General features: G+C 36.0%; 1 protein-coding gene across 4 annotated transcripts in view; it reads right to left on the bottom strand.

Moving 5' to 3' along the window:
- Wdr37 (WD repeat domain 37) overlaps positions 1–23,330 on the bottom strand; it is a 70,075-nt gene that overhangs the window by 28,348 nt on the left and 18,397 nt on the right. For all 4 annotated transcript variants that reach the window (XM_021723064.3, XM_040276647.2, XM_005320334.4 and 1 more), the window contains 7 exons: positions 21,282–21,378; positions 18,251–18,346; positions 17,870–17,934; positions 14,251–14,386; positions 11,972–12,043; positions 9,739–9,783; positions 7,487–7,563 (listed from right to left, as the gene is read on the bottom strand). In XM_021723064.3, the coding sequence (XP_021578739.1) occupies positions 7,487–7,563; positions 9,739–9,783; positions 11,972–12,043; positions 14,251–14,386; positions 17,870–17,934; positions 18,251–18,346; positions 21,282–21,378 (588 nt within the window). The remainder of the gene's footprint in view (positions 1–7,486; positions 7,564–9,738; positions 9,784–11,971; positions 12,044–14,250; positions 14,387–17,869; positions 17,935–18,250; positions 18,347–21,281; positions 21,379–23,330) is intronic.

Genomic DNA, 23,330 nt, shown 5'->3' with positions numbered 1-23,330 from the left:
CAGGAAGCACACAGTGAGAAAGCGGCTGGCTCTCTGAAAGCCAAGGAGAGAGGCCGCAGAAGACCTTTAACGTGCAGGCTCCAGGACTGTGATGACATAAATTTGTTGTTGAATCTGCACAGCCTGTAGTACTTGGTTATGGCCGCCCTGGAAACAACAGGGAGAAATTCAAAGAGTACAAAGGTGCAGGTAAGAGAAGGCAGCCTGGGCTAGAACAGTGGTGACAGAAATGAGATGAATATCCTCTGGGTAGAGCTTCAGGATTTGCTGATAGATTGATATGCACTATGAAAAAACACAAGAGTTTGCAGACAATTTAAAAGTGTTCAGTCCAGCTGGGTGCCACGGTGCACACCTGTAATCCCAGTGACTCAGGAGCTAAGGCAGGAGGAGGATCCAAGTTCAAGGCCAGCCTCAGCAACTTAGTGAGGACTACAGCAGCTTACTAAGACCCTGTCTCAAAATAAAAAGTGAAAAAGGTTGAAATATGGCTCACTGGTGAAATACCCTGAGTCCAATCCCAAGTCCCAAGGAGGAGAAAAAAAAAGGTGTATTATCTAAACCACTGGGTAGATGGTGACATTTCTGAGATGGGTAGCACAACGAAAGGAACAGACTGGGGACAACATCCAGAACCCAATTTCAGTAGGTTTGCAGTGCTATGGGACATCCAAGGAGAGATGGAGTGAAGAGTCAGATGACTACAGAATTCTGGATTTAAAAAGAGAACTACACACAGTACACACTGTTGGGATCAGCAGCAACAAATAGTTGGTAAAGCCATGGGTGCTAAATGAGATCACCTGGCACTAGTGTGGGAGGACAGCAGGTGAGCCATGGAGTGTTAGGAGAAAGGAGACCCCTACACAAAGGTGAGCAGGCAAAGCATCCAAAATGAAAAAGAGGTGTGGAGAGGAAGACAGCCAGACAGCAAGGGTCAAAAAGAAGGGAAAAAATTAGAGAAATAAAGTATGAAGTGGAGAGAGGATCACAGATAAGAAATAAAATGAAGGAGGCAAAGAAGCAGCCTGTAAACGTCCACTGGGTGGACAACAGGGAGGGATGTCAAAGACAAGGCTCAACAAAGTGTCAGGGGCACAAAGCTGGCCCAAGAGAACAATGCCTCAGGAGGGAAAGGAGCACAGGTAACACTTCTGAGGTCAGCATGAGAAGGCTAATGGAGTGGTGGTTCTGGGTAAGCTGTGGGATAGATGTGCTACTGAGAAGGACCCAAGAAAGGAAACTTCTGATGACACAGGGCAGAGGGAATCATCGCTGGAGCAACATCCAAGCAAGAAGATGAAAAGGAAGAGGAAGGACCCTAATGATGGAGGCAAGGTCATGACCCCTGACTGCAGGTCAGCTGGTGCCATGACACATAAGCAGAGGGAGGTAGGTACAGAAGTTCTTTCCAACTGGTTCCATCTTCTCAGAGAACCAAGAAGCAAAAGTTTCAGTTGCAGAGTAGGGGCTGGGAAAAGGAATGGTAGCAGTGCAGGGCCACAAAATCAACCCAGATTGTCCACAGGGTGCTCACTGCTCAAGTCAAGAAAGGGACCAAAAAAAAAAGTAGATTTAGCCAGAGGTGGGATTTCTCCAGGAAGAGAGGATTCATGATCTTGTGAGAGAGTTCAGCATAAATGATCATACAACACAGTACCCATTTTAGATTACGCTAAACACCATAAAGAAAAAGAGAAAGATGTGTTGAGAATGCACAAGTGTGATCTAACCCTTTAAGGAAGCCACATCTGAGCAACATGTTCAGGATAAGGAGTTCATGTAGGTTAGAAGGAGGCACACTAGGAAAAGGAGAGAATGTGTTAAGTGCAGGGCAGCGAGAGCCACTGAGTTTAGTTGAGAGTGCAGAGGGAAGGAGTGATAGAATAAAAGGTTAGAAAGGCTGGCAAAGGGCCATCAAAACAGAAGGGATTTTGAAAGGACTTCACCTTGAAGGCAAGGGGAAGGCACTGAAGTGACAGCATGTGCATTCTAGAGAGATCATTCCTTATGGACTACCAAAAGGAAGTGTCATGGGCAGCCACACCTCAGGCAGAGAGACTAGGTAAGCCACAACCACGTGATCAGGCTGGAAAAAGATAAGGGCTTGTAAAATTGGAAGAGTAAAGGGCTGACAAAACCTTTTTCCTTCAGCAGGAAATGAGTGCCTCACTCCTAGGGCATGCTGCTTAAGATAAAAATGACACCAGGTAGATAAGTTGTATCCAAGCGTGGAGGAGGAAGTCCACATCATCTTAAATTCCTACTGGGAACATCCAGCTCTCAGTCTGGTGTATGGCTGACTCTTGTCCCTGATGCTGCCTGTGGAACCATTCAGAAGGTAATGGCCTCTAAGCTGTAAGGCTTCCCCAACTCCTACAGCTGCTCCTGAGCAGTCCTATTCATCTGTACCTGCATTGTCCCTGGGTGGGGACATAGCAGGTGCTAGTGGACATTCTACAGAAGCAGTATCCCAGGAACAGAGAAATGTGGCTTTACGAACTGTAATCAGTAAGACTCTGTGGACTGTTTAGAAGTGAAGGAGGGTGAGGATAAGAGAAGTCTAATAGAATTCCAAATTTTCTGAGTTTTGTTAACCGCTAGAACCCTGACCTAGAACAGTGAACGCAAGAGGCTACTTAAGTATTTTTTGATGGAAGGAAATAAACAACTAGGTATACAATAGAACTACTTCCTCACACAGGAAACATCTGAGGGGGTTTGGGAGCAAGATCATATCATATGTTAGAGGTTTGGGTCACATTTAGTGTGAGGCACTTAAAAGTTCAACTGAGGGACTGAACATGCAGAGTGGACATGTGGGAGCTTGGAAGGGAGCCCTGGAGTTCCTGGTTATCAGAATCCCTGTTTTAAAAGGTGAAACAAAGTTAACAACTTACACAAGTAATTCTTCCACTACACAAGATACTAAAAGGTACTGTACAGTATTAAGAATAATTATAAGCTCTTTTAACCTTCATTTGACAAAGCGCAGGGGCTAGAAAGAGTAGAAATTACATACATACATATACATATATGTGTGGTTTTTTTAACCATCTTAGAACTAATTAATGTGTTTAATGGTTTTACTGACAGCAATATTTTAAGAAAATGTCCAGAAATTGCCAATGTAATACTGATAAAGTATCTACTAAGTCCTCAAAATCAAAGAGTCACTGAATCTGTGTTTTAACATAGCAAAGACCACACTCGAAGCCACTTAGTTAACTCCTTTCAATTCCCACTTTGGGTTGGAAAAAATTAACCCTACTACTTAATGACTGAATGTCACAAAACAAATGTGTAACACCTATCTACTTGGTAATCTAAAATCTCTTTATTCTACATACCCAAATATTTCTTAAATAAATTAACACTGTGGATAACTTACAAATAAAACTCACTGATGCAAATTTTGAAGATAACATCTGTGGGAAAACTGTATTGATTCAAGACAAACACAGATTTTTAACAGATTAGAGTCTGTCTTAAAATCTATGTTTAGAATTGCTAAGCAAATCTGAGTCAAGACTGGCCAGCAAAAGTTTAAGAAAACAAGCTAATTTCAATTAAGAAGCATCTTCATCCAGCAATAACTACAGAAGGATACTGCCTACTACCAAGGAGGTGAGGCAGGAGCTAACTGAAGCCATCCAAATATCTGTAACGCAGGCTCATCTTTAATTCAAACTGAGCTCCTCCCACTCCAACATTAGCCCCAAATATGGAGGTAGCAGTTATCCAGGGAAAAAGCTGTCATGTTAAATGCAAGCAAAATAATGAAGAGAAAACAAAGTTATTTTAGTATTCCAAGTAAACTATTAAATGCTTTTTAAGTACTGTACAAAAGTTTTCCTCTACCAATATTGGTGTTTTTCCAAATTTTATTTGGAAAACAATCCTGATGATATTTAGTTTGTGAGTTTTCTGAACATTAATCCTCACCCTCATTTCTTTGCCTTTGTCCCTCAACAGTGCTTAATTTTTTTCCCCCTAATGCACAATGTAAGTATGCCACATAAGAGTTGGGAATTCCACAAGGAAGAAAAAAACTGTTAAATATATAACTGTCCCACCATATCTGAGGGTGATATGTTCCAAGAGGTTCTGCAGATTCTTTAACAGACTGTACTGAACTGTATAAATACTGTGTTTTTGTAAACATAGATACCTTTGATAAAGTTTAATTAGCAAAAACTAATAACAAAATAGAATAACAACAATGGTATTTTTTTAAAATATTTAAAATTTAAAGTTTATTTATGTATGGATTTCTCCATTTAATATTTTCAGATTGTAGCTAACCACAGGTAACTACAACCTCAGATAGCAAAACTATGAACTAAGGGGGACCACTACATACTCAATTAAAAATGAATTGTTAAGACCTTTCAACTGAAACAAGCTCATTTATTGCCGGAATTAATTGCTTAACCTGCCTCCAAATACAATGATGTTTAGAATGTTTACAAAGCAGAAAAGTAAATTAATATTCAAAGACAGAAATATAAAAACTAGATTACTGACATCCTCACAACAATCACAGCCCAACACAAACTGAAACCTCACAGACTTGCATTGACTACATAAAATCATGTGCTGTCACCATTTCAACCTGCTTATGCAGCAAAGAGAGAGACCAACCATTGTGATGACAACATGGCTAAAATTTACAGTGCAATAGAAACTAGGAAGGATAATTTTCATTCAAAGAATAATTAAAACCATCATGTGATCATATATCTACTGACTCAGAATGAAGTGGTACAAAAGTAATTTAAGGACAGGTGGATTATTTCTTCTCAAAGTGTAATACCTTTTGTTACCTACATTAAAATTTTACCCACATAAAAATGATGATGCCACATAAGTCATTAATTGATGTGGTAATAAAATCCACAAAAGATTAACAAGGTGTCTATTTTTACATATATAATACACTAAGAATTATAACCTAAACATAACATTTAAAAGAATAATAAATGTTTAATATTTGTGGAAAGTAAGGCTAAAGTAAGCATATCTTATGAAGATACTTCTTTTTAGGTCTTGTCTTGGCTTGAACTGCCATAACAAAATAAAATATGCCAGAACATAACAAAAACAAACTGAGTGGCTCAAACAGTTTATTTTCTTAAACAGTCCTGGAGAGCAGAACATGACGACGGTACCAACCAGAGCAGTTTCTCTTCCTGGTTGGCACATTCTGCTCCTTGCTGAGTCCACACATCATGAGAAAAGTGCTCTAGTTGTCTTTTCCTCTCAGGACACTAACCCTAATGGATCAGGGCCCCAGCCTTATAACCTCATTCAACCTTACCTACTTCCTAATTAAAGGCCCTTCCTCCAAATATAGCCATTGGGAATTTGGGGGCAATACAAACCTCAATCCATAACATTCTACCCCAGTCCTCCAAATTTCATAACATTCTTTTTTTTAATATTTTTTTGTTGTTGATGGACCTTTATTTTTTACTTATTTATATGTGGTGCTGAGGATCAAACACAGTGCCTCACACATGCTAGGCAAGTGCTCTGCCACTGAGCCACAACCTCAGCCCCTACTTCATGACATTCTTACATGGCAAAATACATTCATTCCATCCCAAAAGTCCCCCAAATCTTAGCTCTAATGTTAATTCCAGCATTAGCACTAAAGTCTAAAGTCTTAATGAAGTAGCATCTAAATTAGGTATGGGTGAGTCTGCAGATAAAATTCTTCTGGAGGAAAAATTTCTTTCCAGCTATGAACTATACCAAACAAGTTTATTTTTACAAAATAAAATGGTAGACAGGCATAGGATAAACATTCCCATTCCAAAAGGGACAACAGGTTCCCAACAAGTCCAGAACTGAATAAGGCAAATTTCCACGGATCTTAAGACCCCCCAAACAATCCTTGTTAGCTCAATGGTCTATCCTCCAAAACCACCAAGATGGCATCATCACCCCAGTCTCCTTGGGCCTCATCTGGGCAGCCCCATCTACAGCACTGGGCAGTGTCATCCTGGCCCCCAGAAACCAAAGAAGTCTCACCCTTTGAGAAGATATTAACCCTGTCCCCTGGGCCTATGGTACGAAAGTAGTGACCCTATCAATCTCCAAATCACTTTCAGGTCTTTCCTCCCTTGTCTTGAAGGATGAGGAGCAGTTTACAGCCAGACAGCTCTATTTCATGGGGGTTGTAGAATCTCAACAGTTTTGAGAGCCTTCACTGATTTTATCTCATTTTCTCTATTTCCTTTACTCCCAGATGGCAGTGTCTCTACTAGTATAATCTCTTCTCTATTCCTAACTATTGCTGAGGTGGCTGACTAAATTTGCAGTTCATATCTACCTTACTTCTTTATCAAACAGTTGTTCAGCCATGACCTTAATTGTCTCTTCAGAACAAACTTTCTTGATTTTTGCATAGGGATAAGCTGAGAATATTCCAAATCTTCCAAGTTCTAGTTCTTTTTTTTTGCAAAATAGTTCAATTTTTCTCTCTACCTCTCATGTTTTACTCTAAGCACACAGAAGAAACCAGGTCATACCTTTCATCCTTTCCATACAAATCCTTTCAGCTAAATATCCAAACTGGAAAATCTACCTTCCACAAAACTCCTGGCCACAATTCAGCCAAATTCTTTAGCACTTTGTAACAAGACTGATCTTTCCTCTAGCTCCCAATAACCTGTTCCTCATTTCCTCCTGAGACCTCACCAGAAGGGCCTTTAACATTGTGTGCATGGTGATGTATATATATATTTTTTAAGAGGAAGGGATAGAAGCGTCCTTTCCAGCTTTCCTCTTTTCTTCCCGAGCCCTCAATGGAATTATCTTTAACATCCCTATTTCTGCCAACAATCCCTTCTCAGAAATCTAGACTTCTAGCAGGTACCTCAAAATGCCTCCAACCTCTACCTATTAACTAATATTTTAATATTAGTCACTTAGGTATTTCTTACATCAACACACCACTTCTTTGCCAAATCTTAGTTAATTCCAACTGTCATAATGAATTGCCATAAGGCTGTGTGACATACAAACAACAGAAATTTATTTTCACACAGTTCTGGAAGTCAGAAGTCTAAGATCAAGGTTCCTGCCAATTTGGTTTCTAGTAAGGGATTTCTTCCTGGCTTTCAGATGACTTCTCTCTCCTCAAATGATGGAGGGAAAAAAAATGACAGAGCAAGGGAGAGTGTAAGAGCACACTATGCAAGCACACACATGCTCTATGGTGACCTTCTTTGAAAGATACTAATGCCCTCAGGTTAGGGCTCCATGCTCATGACTTCATTCAACCCTTAATTACTCCTTAGAGATCCCAACTGCTAATACAGCCTCATTGGAGATGAGGGCTTCGACATATGAATTTGCAGAGAGATACAAGCATTCAGTTCACACCAGATACTATAAATGTATTCTGAAATTTGCAAGTGTCCAGAATTGTACATTAGTAGGACCATATTGAGTTTTATGGGTAAGTAAATGAGCTTACACTAGTGTCGGCAACAGGCTGAGGTGTCGGCAGCTGTACCACATATCTCCAAATGTGAGCAGTCTGATCTCCAGAAGCTGAAGAGAGAAATTGGGGAAAATTACCCAATGTACACATCTTACATAAAATGTGCTCTTTGCTATGCTCTGGCTAAAAAACCTCAGTCAGATTTTTCTAATTTAGTGATTATTTGGTGCAATAAATATATAGTTAATTCACAGACTACACAATTCTATTAAAAGGAGTAAATGTACAAAATCAGGATTATGATTACTTATAAAAATACTTCCCCTTTCATTTTAGGGTAGAAAGTTTTGGAGGTTCAGAGAAAATTTACAAATATGTAGATTTTATTTTCTATCTAATAGGAATTTTATTACACTATAGCTTGTGACTAAAATAGGTTCTAAGATGTTTTAGCAACCTAAGACGTTTTAATGCATTCATCATTTATAGGACTTTACAATTTGCTAGGTACCTGTTACTGTTACTTATTTGTGCTGCCTCCCTATTCTTCTCTTTTCCCCAAAGTTTGGAAAGAAATGCTTTGACTCAAGAGTGAAAACAAAGGGTAGAACTACAAGACCTAGAACAGGCTCTCAGATTTACCAGAATGGTGTCGTCTCACCCCTCAAAAAACCATTTGGGCCTTCATCTTCTCCTCACTGCTGCAGAGCTTCCTAAAGAAGCTACTACATATGATGACAGTAGCATATTTTTATGGCAGAAATCAACTTACTGCCCAATTTTTCTTCAAATCAATAATATATAGAATTGCAGTCTAATGCTCTTCTCTATCCCCATTACTTTAATTATCTCCATGTTTCCATCAGTACCTTTTTTAAGCATCTCTTGGTTTCACCCCTCCTTTCTAATCCTTTGGTGTATTACATCTAGACATAGCCAACACACTAGACTCCTTGCTGCCTTACCCTTTTTTCCAATCATACAACAACCCACCAATATAAATTCCTTGCCTACTTTAGTCTTCAAATACTTATTAAGGCATAAATTAGCTATGATGGTCTAGGCCTGTGAAAATTGTTCTCCGATTAACCTTCCCACCATATTCCTCTCACCAGACTGAATGACTTGCTGCATCTCACACATTAAAAGTATTCATATATGGGCTCCCTGCTTAAACAATTCCACCTGCATGAAGCACCCAGTCATCTCAACTTTTGGGTTGAATCTTGGGATCAGAAAAATCTGGCCTTTGTGCCAAATCCAGGTAGTCATTTCGGTAAGTAAAAGGTCATCCCTTCAACAGTGCATTGTCTCTGCTGTTTTCATACAACAGGAGGATTGAGGAGTTTCAACAAAGACCCTCTGGTTAAAAGATAAAAATATTTACTAATTGGCCCTTTATGGAAGATTTGCAGACCTCTAATCTATCAAAAGCCTACATATACCCTTCAAGATTATCTACAGTAACCCCAAAATATCTGCAGGTTTCTTGCAATTCTTTTAGGAAAAATCCTCAGAAAATAATGCTACTTTCCAAAAGCAACAAATGTAATTATAATTTTTAAACCACTATTTGAAATGAGAAATCCAAGTTACCACAGTATAAGTAAATTGTCTAGAAAGGAATGAAAATGTGCTGAGTCTAGAAAATTGCTATCTCATTATTATTTTTTCTCATTTCTTTACTTTGGATACATATAGGATTAGGAAATAGAGCAGTAATCACAGGGTTTCAAAATACATATATTACAATTTACTGTAAATTATCAAAGGCAATAATAAAATGCTTTATAAAAAAGGCTTTAAGAAGATTACAAATTGAAGCACAGCACAGTAGTATACACCTATAATTCCAGCTATTGCAGGGGCTGAGGCAGGAGAATCCCAAGTTCAAGGCCAGCCTGGGCAATTGAACAAGATCCTACCTCAAAATGTGCAAATAAAAATAAAAAATTGGGGAATATAGCTCAGTGGTAGAGTATGCTTAGAAGTCAATCTCCAGTTCTGCCAAAAAGAGAGGAGGAGGAGGAAAGAGAGGAGGAGAAAAGGAAAAAAAAAATACAAACTAATTTTAATCTCACAATAAATTCAAGTAATTCCAATCTGTGATCCACTACTGGTTTTTAAAAGTGCTACTTTTTATTCATTTCTCATTTAACTCATAAAATGCCTAACTTTCATAAAAGCCATGGATAATTCAGATGCTACCAATAAAAGAATATTTATAGTTGTTTTACTATTATCAATAATTTTGTTCAATTAAAGAGGAAAAAAAAACAACATACCAGTTAGAGCCAACTGCTCTGAGGGATGAAATTTTATAGAATTTACTGCAAAATAAAAATATTATAAACACAGTTTAAAGTAACAAAACAATTCATCAGTACTTATTAGCTACATATATATTTGCAAAGCTAAAATTAAAAATTAAAGGCACTATGATAGTTCAATATTAAATCCTCTCACTCAATTAAATTATAAATAAATGTATTAGAACTACCAGATTTGCTAAATATAGGAAACACCAAAAAAAGAACATCAATAATCTATTTCTTTTTACAAACAGGGAGTTGTTTAGAGCTAAAAATAAATCAGGGTGAAAAAAGAAAACATCATTGTGACAACAGGCAAAGGCAAACTCCAGTGTGCAGATGCTGCCTACTGGTCCCCAAATGACAGGCCCCACCCTGTTCTCCTTCCCAGCATACAGAATCCCAATCAATTCAAGACAAATGGAGACCATAAGTGAACTCCTCCAATCCAGGAAAAGAACTGGGTTAAACTGTGATGATAACCTCTACTTTTTTCATTCAAGAGTTCAACAACATAAAAAGGGTAGTTCAATGAAGGTTTTCTGAGGAAGCTCTCATTTTCTTAAAAAAGTAGTTGAAGCCAAAAAAGAATCTCAGCACCGCACTCCCCTTGCTTTCTTCCTTGACTGCAAATGAGATATCTCAATGGGTGGTTAACAAGACAGCAAGCACAAGGACAATAACCCAGCACACTGAGGCCACAGTCAACTTAATAGCACTGCTCAGCTCCTAAAGCAATCCTGAGTCCGCCCACCCACTTAGGATTCTCTCCTCAAATAAATCCTAGGTCTTACAACTGACTGAAACCATCGCTAGTCAATCAAAAATGAGCTGAACTCAAGTTGCTCTGGGAAGGTCAAACCCTCACTTCCACATCTCATAAGGAAAGTACAGTCCCTTACACAGAATGTAGTGGGAGTACCACACCTCAATCAGTTATCTCTTCCAATGAAATTTTGTCGCTATGCCATTAGAATTACTTTTCTAAGAAACCAAATGAAAAATGCTAGAAGATATTTTTAATCTCAACATTAAAATACAGATAACTGGGGGAAAGAGATGTTAAAAAGTGTATATAACTTTTAAGTAATAAATTTAAGCAATGTATTTGCTAGAAATAAACAAATATATTTAAGGAATGAATTTGAGTTGAAGACACAGAAACAGAAAACGATACTTATTCTTTTACCAGAGTTGTGTTATATTTTGAGAACCTATTATATATATCCCAGGCATTGTGTAAGAAAACTGCAGGCCATGCAACAGTGCCACAGATGTAGTATGTGGGATAGAAGGTGGAAAGGAAAACAGGTAAGGAAGCAGCATGGAGAGAAGATGTTCACTATGGGAAAGGTATGAGCCTGTCTATATGTTTAGAAGGAAAGGCCCATGGCAAGAGACAGAAGACACAGGTGACAAGAGGAAGAGCTGAAAAATAAAAGATCCTACGAAGGGAAGAGATGAGGGCAGCTCACTTAGAGCCCTGGCCTGGAAGGGGCCACTGAAGTGGACAGAAAGGCACCCAAACAAACCCAAGTGTGTAACTTTGTACAAGCTAAAGACAATGATAACTCTGGCTCTGTAGTCTCTACAAAGATTAAGGGTACAGTGTCAGCTGGCAGAGGTAGTGAGTGAGTGGCAGCCTGCCTCTGATGGAGGCTATCGATGAGGGCATTCTAAGTTAGAAAGAAACTCAAAGGGCATTTTGGAGAAAAGTGAGAAATAAAATTTGGTTGGGACGCTGGTTCATACCCAGGTAAAACTGAAAAGGCAGAAAAGAGCTATTATAGATAGCATTAACTACAGACATGAAGCACAATAATAAGGTGTATCATTTATTTAGCCTGAATATATCCAAAATATCATTAAAAGTAAACTTCTAAAACAGATACATATTTTGTAAAAATGCATATATTAAATCAATTGCAAAATTTCCTACATATGGTTTATACACAATATCAGATAAAATGTAGACTAATATACGACATGTGCTTTGTTTAGGGAGCTAATCTTTTCCCTTAATTAAGTCCAACCAAGCTAAAGGCACAAAATTTTTCAGTCTCAATATAACACAATGTCCCTGACAACCAAAATAGTAAAACTTTCTGTCAAATACATAACTTTCTATGAATATAGTTGACTTTATCATGAAAGATTTAAAAAAACAAATCCAAAAGTAACACTGCTCATTTAGGTAAATGTTTACCTGAACCCACGTGGCCTGTATATTTGACAAGGCATTTCCCTGTCTCTATGCTCCATAGCAAAGCTGTGTGATCTGCAAGATCAAAATAAAAGTGTCATAACATAGCCATCATCAATTTTACAGTCTTTGAAAAAAAAAAAAAAAAACATAAGATACACAAAAAATAAAAGTTACACTACTACTACTGTTTCAATGGATCTTAAAAAAAAAAAAAAAAAAAGTTTCCAAGAAGATTGGAAAGGTTGTGACTTGTTTAAAGCTATAGAGTTGGTAAATGAACAATCATGGACTCAATTTCCTAATCTACACTGACTGCATAGTTTCATTAGTTTTCCTTTTCTTTACAGAGCTGGTAAAGAACCCAGAGCCGTGAGCATGCTAGGCAAGCACTCTAACACTGAGACACATTTCCAGTCCTATGTGGTTTCATTATTTTATGGAGATATTGAAATTTTTCAAAATATCTTTCAATATTAAAATTCAAACAGTATCCAAGTCTAGTTAGTTTATTTGACACACAAAAAAATATTCCTTTGGATCTTTTATCTTAGATGCATTAAGAGTGGGGAAAATTTTTTTAAGAAAAATCTGATAAATGCCAATTCTCCAAATAAAATTTCAGAAACATTAGAATCTTTTCATGTTTTATTTGTAATATCGAAAGCAACCTGAAATGCTCATGTATGAACATCGTTTCAAAGAGACAGAACTTTTCTTCACTGATATATCATGTTCATGATATATCATGTTCATATATCTTTATGATATATCATGTTCTATTTTACCTTTAAAAAGTAAAGTCAGAGAAATGCAAATCAAATCTACTCTAAGATATCATCTCACTCCAGTCAGAATGGCAGCTATTATGAAGACAAACAACAATAAGTGTTGGCGAGAATGTGGGGAAAAAGGTACACTCATACACTGCTGGTAGGACTGCAAATTGGTACCACCAATATGGAAAGAAGTATGGAGATTCCCTGGAAATCTGGGAATGGAACCACCATTTGACCTAGCTATCCCTCTCCCCAGACTATACCCAAAGGACTTAACAGCATACTACAGGGACAGAGCCACATCAATGTTTATAGCAGCACAATTCACAATAGCTAAACTGTGGAGCCAACCTAGATGCCCTAGTGGATGAATGGATAAAAAAAAAAAAAAAATGTGGCATATATACACAATGGAATTTTACTCAGCACTAAAAGAGAATAAAATCATGGCATTTGCAGGTAAACGGATGGAGTTGGAGAAGATAATGCTAAGTAAAGTTAGCCATTCCCAAAAAAACATATAAGGAGGTTGACTCATAGTGGGGTAGGGAGGGGGAGCATGGGAGGACTAGATGAATTCTAGATAGGGAAGAGGAGTGGGAGGAAAAGGGAGGGGGCAGGGGATTAGCAAGGACGGTGGAATGTGATGGACATCATTATCCAAAGTACATATATGAAGACACAAATTGGGTGTCAACCTATTTTATATACAAAGAGTTATGAAAAATTGTGGTATATATGTGTAATAAGAATTGTAGCGCAAAAAAGTGTACATGTATAAAGGCATGAATTGGCGTCAACATACTCTATATACAAAGATGAAAAATTGTACTCTATATGTGTAATAAAAATTATAATGCATTCAACAAATCTAAAAAAATCAATAAAACTAAAAAAAAAGTGAAGTCTAGTGAGTATTAAATTCTCACATGCTGGAAAATCATTTTCAAAAAACTGAGTAACATTTTAAATTTTGGCAATTTTTATCTGAAGGGCTATTATGTTATACCTATACCACCTTAGCTTTCCATAAAGTCTCTTGCTATAGTGAGAAGAAAGAAGTCTCTTTCTAACACCCTACCCCATGATTCATGCAGGCAAACCCTGAGGGACACCAGTCTCCACTGCCAGCTAAGCTCCCTAGATAATGTGCATTTCCCTGAGCTCTACTTCACTAGTGGAAAAAAAAAAAAAAAGAAATGTCAAATCTATCTACAAATCAGAAATATATCTGGCTATGAATAACAGGAACAAAGTCAACCAAAAAATACCTAACATTTTTAAAATCCCACTTATGTAGCAGCCATAAGTGAATATTGATTCCTTAACATGACACTAAGTTAAATTCAAGTATTTCCTTCCTCAGAAATTCAAGTCCACCATTGGCTGTCAACATACTCATTGAACACAAAAAGGCCACTGATTCCTGACAGTCACCTACCTCAGTCAATTTGCAAGCAAAGTCACATCTCGATAAGCCAAATGGATCAGGGTGCAACTCACCAGCAGAGGCAGTCCCAAGTACCACTGGCTGTGTCCTTGCAACACTGACATCCCAGATACCATCCCTGTGGCCGATATACTCCTTTACAAGCTGACAGACAGCCCTTGATGTGGTAGTCTTAAAGCTGGAGACAATCTAAAATTAAGAGGGGAAGGAGCATTTTTAAACATTTACTGAAGTGAATTTTTCTGTTACAAAGGAAAACCAAAAATAATCTCTTGAAAAAAGCATAAATCACTTAATCACATATTGTAAACACTAAAGGAACACAACAAAAGCATGGACAGAACTGAAACACCTTGCATAGTAAGTCAGGCTCGTTCAGCTGGGTATCACAGAGAAGGAAGACTTCCCCCACTTCACTGGAGTCAGATAAATAATTCTTACTACAGAAGAAAGGCGTAGGTAGACATTTTAAGTCACCCTTCCACAAATATGAAACATCAGACAAAATTTCCAAATTCTTTTAAAAAAAACAAAGAGCTAGCTAGCCAACCAGACATGAAAAAGGAAGAATACCTGAACTATTAATATTATTGTGCTCCATGAAAATCTTTAATTTTTTTCTGTTTTTGATCATTTACACCAATCATATTTTATCAGAAGGGAAAAAGAGCCCGTGCTGGGAAAGGAACAAAAGACGACACTTTTAACAGATGAGCAGGTTTGTTTTAAACTGTTTATTGAGCACTTGCTCAAAGCCAGGCACTGTACTAAATGGAGGAACAGAGCTGAACAACACATGAACTCCTGGCCTTTTGGAAGCGCACAGTCTAATGGGAGTCAAACATGAAAATAATACAGACAATGAGGTACACACATAGGAAGATATTATCTCATATAATGACATACAACAAACAATTCTCATTTCCTCTTATAAGGAAAAATAAAATGAGTAAGGAAGAAACTAAAAAAGATGTCTTTGAAATTTGGTTTTTAAAGTGCTCTTAGATAAAAGAAAACCTTCTTAGCTTTTAAATAAATCAGAATATTGTCGATTATTCAGAAAAATGAAACCATAAAACCAAGTGAAAGTCAAAAATTGATGGCATCATACAACTTCAACACTAGTTTGGCAAAGCCCTAAAAATTGTGTTTGAATTTACTCTTAAATAAACATAAAAATGCACAATCCACTGTTACATCAATTCAGGTATGTGCCATTCAGAGTATTTCCCGGATACAGTAAAAGACTAAAGCAAAATACTTGAGGAAGAATCTGACATTTTTACCAATAATATACACAGATTCCATCTGAGTTAGTTTAAATTTGACAGATAATATAAAAAGACTTGCTTAACTTCATTTCTTTCCGAGAGTTGTTACCTATTCAATTCAGCAAAATGATCTCTCCACAATATAATAAAGTGTTTTTGCTTACAGAAAATGTTCTTTAAATACCAAATATCACAATATTTTAGTAGAGAGTGAAGTTAAAGACCACATACAACTTTCCCCATAGTAACTTGTAGTAAATTTCATTTTCCAAGTCTCTCACCATTTCTAATATAAATAATAGTTTTATAAGAAACCACATTTTTCACTTATCCCCTTCCTACAGTAAGATTAGAGGGGTTATCACTATCACCATGAGAGTCCAACTATATTCTTCGTGTTGTTTTGCAAGCAGAAGATAATGTGCTGTTTATGAATATTGTAACATCATCTCATGTGTATCTTCCAAAATGCCCACTATATTTTGACGATCTATTAACTTTAACTCTTTCTTTAAAACATTGACTTAGTCACAATCAAAAAGAGGCAACAAAACAGACTGAATTACTTAGAAGGAACATTCAAACTTTATAGTAAAGCAGCAGAATAGCAACTAAATGATGCTTAGGCCTATTATCCTAAATCATTTCAACTAAGATGCAATCTAAAGCATTTTTGAAAAAATCAGAAAGGGTTTTTTTTTTAATTTCTACAATGAAAGATACTTTATAAAAATACTGGTTAACAATTTCATAAGTTTCTTTAAAGAACTTTGCAGGTTAAACTATCTTACCTCCCTCCCAATGTAGCATTAGAAATACACCATTAGCCACCCAGGAAGGGGAAAAACCTCTTCTGGGTTTACTTAATACACTTGTGTTCCCACTATCTCACCAAACATGCTACTTGCCTTTCATGGCTCTGAGTCAGAAGGAAGGAAAGTAATGAATCTAGATTGTAGCATTTTTCTTGTTGCATTCATGCTTAGCTTTAATACCAAGAATCCATGCTGTAGTACAAATCAGAATATATTCTGTTACTAAATTATTTCTTCAATTTTCAGATAATGTTATTTCTTAAGATGAGTACACACAGTGTGCAAATGCTATTAAAAATCATTAGTATAATGTTTCTTATAAATTCAGATGAATTTCTAGTCCTTAAATGACTAAGTCTCTAAATATCTCCAATATATTTTTTAAAGCAGAGTATTATTGTACATATCCTTACCTTTGTCCAAACCTTATTTTTTATTGCTCATGGTAAAGAATAACTTTTTATAATTATTTCTTCCTCTACTTCAGAAACAATCAGAAAGTTTTAGAATTCTAAGATTGCACATTGTATACATACAACTGTTAAGCACCAGAATAAGCAAAGTCATTCAAGATAATGCAACAAGAGATCAAATGAGGAAAAACATAATTTCACACTTTATTTTGAAGAAAAAGTTAAATTTATTAAAAATTTCAAAACAATGTGAGCTAGATAATATAAGACCCCCCAAAAAAAAACAAAAACAAAAAAACAAAAATTAGCAACTTACATTCTAGGTGCTATCAAAGCAAAGAGTAGAAAATGTCAGCAACACTATTCCCTTTTAAACAATAATTACCAAAAACTTCTAAATAAGAATAATAGAAACACTGATTTTTCCCTATTCATTATAAGTAATGTCACTGTAGCTGTCATGCCATACAACTTTAAGTTCAGAGAACAAATTGGAAAAATAAAAAGCTAACAGTAACTATGCAATCATAGCAAATTTCAACTTTTCCCCTCAGGGTTAGCCAAAGGAATGTACATTCACCATGAGTAGGTAATTTATCTTACACACTCAAAATACTTGAAACTAGAGATGCACACAAAATTACCTCAAAACTTTGCTTCATCATAGACTGACTTCCAAACAATTAAATCCTTACCATTTCAACATCAGCACAAATACTTTAAAAGCTAAATTCCCTGAACTTATGCCCTTTATTTGCCTCAGAGATAGACCTTTACTTCCTCATCTTTCTCTTACAAGATTTTTTAAAAGATAATGGTAACTTTAGCCCAAACATAATTTTAATTATCTTATATCTATTTATTTGCTTTTTCCAACTCAGAGCCTTTATGACAAGCCAATTAAAAACAGAAAATATATTTTTCCTCTACAGACAATATATTTACTAATACATAACATATTGATCTCAGTAAGTATTAGAGTAACTTAGTGTCTATGTGTCTACTTTCTTTAGTTTCTTAACATGATATTCTTTTAAAGATTAAGTTTTCCTAGAAACCAGACATTTATCTTTTTCTATTACACATTTCTAATTGGAAAATATGCAATTTAAAGTACACATCTGCACACCTTAAACACCACATGACTGGTTCGAGAGCCAGAGCCCTGCATACCTTGCTGGTTGAAGCCTTGTAAGTGGTCTTTAGTTTCTGAGAAAGCTGACTGGTACTGTGACTGGCTGTGGAGACAGAGAATCAACAATCAAATACAATCAAACTACCCAAGGACCACAGCATTGCAAAGTGGATCTTTGTCTTAAACAGAAAGAAAGTGAAAGCAGAAGGGCCTGTTTGCCCACAATGACATGGATCTCAGAGAGGAGATGGAACAAGGACCCAAGCACCCTGATTTATTCCTCTAGACCACACCTGAATTACATATTTTTCTAAAGTTTTGCTGAGAGCAAAAAGCAAGTGAGTAAGTATCCTTCACTAAATCCCAAATTTCCTTGGTAAATGATCTATAAGAGAATACTTCAGGAGCATTCACCTTACCTTTTGTTTTGAGCTGGCCCTTACTCAGTTCTGCTCCATCAATCGCTTGTCCTTCAGCAGCTAAACGTTCATTAAGAGTATCAATTTCTCTACGCACTAAGAATGAAAAGAAATTTTTCAAAAATGTAAAATTTTTTTATGTTTAAATGTTCACCACTTCTAAAACTTGTACACATAAAAACCTTACATGTTATTGTTGTCTAAATAAAAAGAAATACTAAAAAAGCAAGATCACAAATTTCCAAAAACTCAAGACATCATTCCAGATACCAGTCCAAAAAAAAAAATAAAAAGTTCAGGAGGTGTGGTGGTGGACATCTTAATTCCAGCAAATTGGCAGACTGAGGCAGAAGAATCACAAGTTCAAGGTCAGTCTCAGCAACTTAGCAAGTCCCTAAGCAACTTAGTGAGAGACCCTGTCTCAAAAAATAAAAAAGACTTGGAATGTTGCTCAGTGATTAAGCACCCCTGTTGAATCCCTGGTACCAAAAACAAAATAAATCTCCTACACTCTTGCTACCCCATGAAGACATGACTCTTAAGGGTCTCCCAGCAGAGTACCTGCTTTTCAACATTGTTTTTTAACATAATTCCTTTGTGCTTTATTCTGTATACTTAAAAATATTATTCTGATACTGTCTGAAATTTAATGAAATAGTCTTCCTGAAGACACAGCAAATGAGGAAAAAACACAATTAACAATGTAATTGATGGTATATAACACCACATAATCTCCAAGTAACAATCACATATAAGAAATATTAAAATTCCTGATGAACTAGGAATTACAGCATAATGGGGTGTTAGGACAATTAAAAGGCAGGACTCCAGGAATAAAGAACAGGGTAAGCAAAGAAAAAAGAAAGAAATATGGATCCTCAGGAGCAGACCTGCATGTCTACACATTTATTCATACTGGGGAGCAGAGAAGAGACTGGGCCAGGAAAGCAACAAGTTTAAGGACACAAAGCTACTAATGTGACACACCTGGTCCACCCATCTCAATAACCTACATCCTTGCCACAACACAATGCAGCCTCCTAGGACTCTATGAGGAGACTGGTCTGGTCAAATGTTAGCAAGAGATAAGGTCAAAACTAAGCTAAGGGCTGAAGGCTCTATACCACACCCAGTGGGAACAACTTAAACTTTATCTTAAGGATAGTAAGGAGCCACCAAAAATATAAGTGCTACACAATGCAAACTCAAAGTGCCTTTCAGTCTCAGTAATTTGTAATCATATAGTTTGTTTTATGGTTTGGGGAGCGAACCCATGGCATTGAGCATGCTAGGCAAGTACTATAACACTGAGCTAACCAGTCCCTTTTTCTATTTTATTTTGAGACAAGGTCTCAGTAAGTTGCCCAGGCTGGCCTTGAACTTGCGCTCCTCTGCCTCAGCCTCCCAGTAGCTAGAATTATAGCAGGTGTCACCATGCCCAGCATAATCCTATAGTTCCTTGAACAAACTACATGAATTTATAAATACATAAGGCCTTAGATCACAATGGAAACTCAATAATTTGAGTTGAGTGCTAAAACACTATCTAAAAATCAGACAGACAAAAAAAAAACTCTTAGAATTAAGATGCCATAGGTGGCACCTACTTGGAATCACTTTTCCCTCTACAAATTTTCAACGTGAATTAAAAAAAAAAATCCAGTATTAAAACATTATATATTTTCCAACAGCAAAGTCTGAGTGACACAGGATTATATTCTTACTACTTATCTAATCAGTTTATTTAGTTATAAAGTGAACAACAGTTTAATAATACAAATGCAGCGTGTTAATATTTCATTTTTGGAATCAACTTGTAGAAAAACATGAAAGAATGAATAATAGTTATACTGGCATAATAAAAATTTATAAACAGAAACTCTATGAAGTTTAGTTCCTAACATTTCATAATGAAACAGTAATGCAATCAGCCTTCACTGTGCAGATCTAAAACTAGAAGTAAATTACATATGTTTATAGAAATAATCACAGAAGAATTAAAAGTGAAAACTGCAAAACAGTTTCCTTTAAAAAGTTCAATAAGGTCAAGGAAAATGGTAGATATCTTTTTTCTCTTTTTATTGATATTTTGTATGTATATGTAGATATTACTTCCAAACTAAAAATGAAAAAATAAAGTCAAGCTAATTAAAAATGTATTTGATTTATGTTTAATAGGTTAGGTACTATATGCATTTCAGGAAATTTATAAATGATGGTATAATAAAAACATGCATCAAAGTCATCTCAATTTAAGTTTACTTGGTGAGGAAAAATAAAATGCTTTTATTTCTTATGAAATCACAACTTAGATTGATAGAGTAGGCTGAAAAACAGGCTAGAGGGCTCAATCTGAAAACTTCTTTATGAATGGAGGACATACAGAAGGCTGGGTCAGACAGACAACAAGAGATTCCATCACTAAGGGAGAGAGGAGGTCCTGTGAGCCAAGTAATTTGGCAAGGGAACTGAATCCTGTCACATACCAACAAATAGGAAATATTCATCCCTAGAGCCTCCAGAAGGGAACACAGCTCTGCCAAGATCTTGACATTAGTGAGAATCATGTCAAACCTATATGTCTCTAAGACAATAAATTTGTGTTATTTTAAGCCACTGTTTGTTATAGTAGAATAGAAAATTAATACAGTGATGAACACCTATCCACAAATTTTACTCTCAAGATTTCTACACACAGGTACAAAGTTATAAAAGTGTATTAAGGGGCTGGGATTGTAGCTCCGTGGTAGAGCACTTGCCTAGCACGTGCGAGGCACTGAGTTCAATCCTCAGCAACACATAAAAATAAATGTCTAAAATAAAGGTGGAGTGAGGTTGTGGCTCAGCAATAGAGTGCTAACCTAGCACGTGAGAGGTGCTGGGTTCAATCCTCAGCACCACATAAATAAATTAAATAAAGGTATTGTGTCCAACTACAACTAAAAAAAATAAAATAAAAATTTAAAAAAGTATTATGTCATCTATACTAGAAAAATATATTTTTTAAAGTTTTTTAAGATGAGATACTCACATTCTAAGTTTTCAATATAAAGGTTTTCAAATTCTCTTTCTATTTGACCAAACAGTTCCAGAAGTGTGGTGCGAACTGAGGAAGGTAGTTTAGAATCCTGTAGAAGAGAAAGATTTTAAAATAAATGAATGAATGAATGAGAAACTGTAATACCAAGTACAAACATACTTTTTTCAAAGTAAATATCTTTTATCCTAAACTCTTATTTTATATAATATTGTATTCTATTTCTTAAACATAACATGTTTACAAATTTTGAAGTGTTGCTCAGTTTTAACGTGCATGTTTAGCATGCACGAGGCACCAGGTTCAATCCCCAGCACAACAACAACAAAAAAGCTTCAAATTTCCACAGAGAAAACAATAATCAAATTGTATAAATGGCTAGGGTAATATGATATTTTAAAATAATTGCTTCTTCAAAATAACATAATTTTTCTTTTATAAGATAAAAGCCTACCTATTCAAAAATTTTCCAAATTTGTAGAGAAGACAATACCCATAGGTGAAATTATATTACAAATAGCCTTTAAGCTCTATCATATGCTATTATCAATGTATTTTAATATGTGCTTTATCATCTCATTAACATCCATTGTATTTCAAGCAAAATCAACTAGGTATGTCCTATAACTACTTAATTCCTACAGGATTGTTACGAAGAGGGAAAAAAGGAAAATCTCACCTATAAGAGCAAAATGTCTATTAGTTAAGTGAAAACATTAACTTTTAAGTTCCCAGTTGGGCCACATTCTTCATGCCTTTGCATATCTTCTCTCACAACTCCAGTCTCTGTCTAAAAGTCAAGGGAAGGCAATGGGAAGAAGCAACATCTCAGCTGAATTTTGAGTAGGGTCAAATGAGTGAGTAGCATCGTAGACACCAAGTTAAGTACACAAAGCATTTACTTTTCTTGAACATTGCTAATAAGTAGAAAATTGTTAGATATCGTCTACACTCTAGTCTCCAGGGTAGGGTCTACAAGGCTCCTCCACTCACCCCAGCATTCAAGAATAATTCCCCTCCAAAAATTCTCAAGAAATATTTCTAAAATAATGTTCCAATATTTAACTGCTATCAGTATGATTTTCAAAGTAACTTCCCAAATCTATGTATAGCACAGATTTTAGCAAATACGTGAGTTACAAATCTTTACAAAAGATATGCTGTTTAATAAAATTCCTTCTTGGGTTAACTTTTTGTTTGGTTTTGTTTTGTACCAGGGATTGAACCCAGAGGCGCTTAAACACTAAGCCACATCCCCAATCCTTTTTTATACTTTTATTAAGAGACAGGGTTGCACTGAATTGCTTAGCCTAAGTTGCTGCAGCTGGCTCTGAACTCAAGATTCTCCTGCCTAAGCCTCTGGGATTCCTTGTTGGGATTATGGACATGTACCACGTGTCTGGCTCAGGTTAACACTTTAGGAAAATAAATTTTAGGGAAAATGATAACATTTTAGCAATATGAGCTTTGTTTTAATCATATATTTCTCATACAAATTTTGTAAACCACTTAAAAATATGTACATGTAAAACCACTAATTTAAAATTTGAATCTGGCAGAACTGGTAATCTCAACATCCCTCTAAAATGTAGATAAAGAACATGAAATAAACAACAACAACAAAAAAACTTAAAATTACAATGGAAATGTAAACTAAGCCATCAAAAAAGAAATCTCAATAACCACAAAATACAAAACATGAGCTTGTACTGAGCTGAGAAGTGCATTTAATATTTATTTGACCTGCCTCAAGGTCTCTGTGTATTCCACTCACTTCCTCTGCTGGAACAGTCCCTCCCAAATGTTACCTTAGAGAAGCCATTCTGACTCCCATTCAAGGCCATATCTATTTTACACACACCAATTTCTACTCACCTATACCAATAATGTTTTAAAACCTTTATTATGCACAAATTCCTTGAATATCAAATACCTCTTAATATAAAAGCAATTGGTAGAGAAAACAAAGCTGAGATGCATTTTGGTAAACAAATCATTAACCCCATTTTATCAGTTCTCCTTTTTTATGCCATTTAATATGAC

This window comes from Ictidomys tridecemlineatus, chromosome 10 (assembly GCF_052094955.1).
Source record: "Ictidomys tridecemlineatus isolate mIctTri1 chromosome 10, mIctTri1.hap1, whole genome shotgun sequence".
NCBI lineage: Eukaryota > Metazoa > Chordata > Mammalia > Rodentia > Sciuridae > Ictidomys > Ictidomys tridecemlineatus.
Note: the sequence above shows the minus strand (reverse complement) of the source record. Positions and strands in the feature narration are given on the sequence as shown.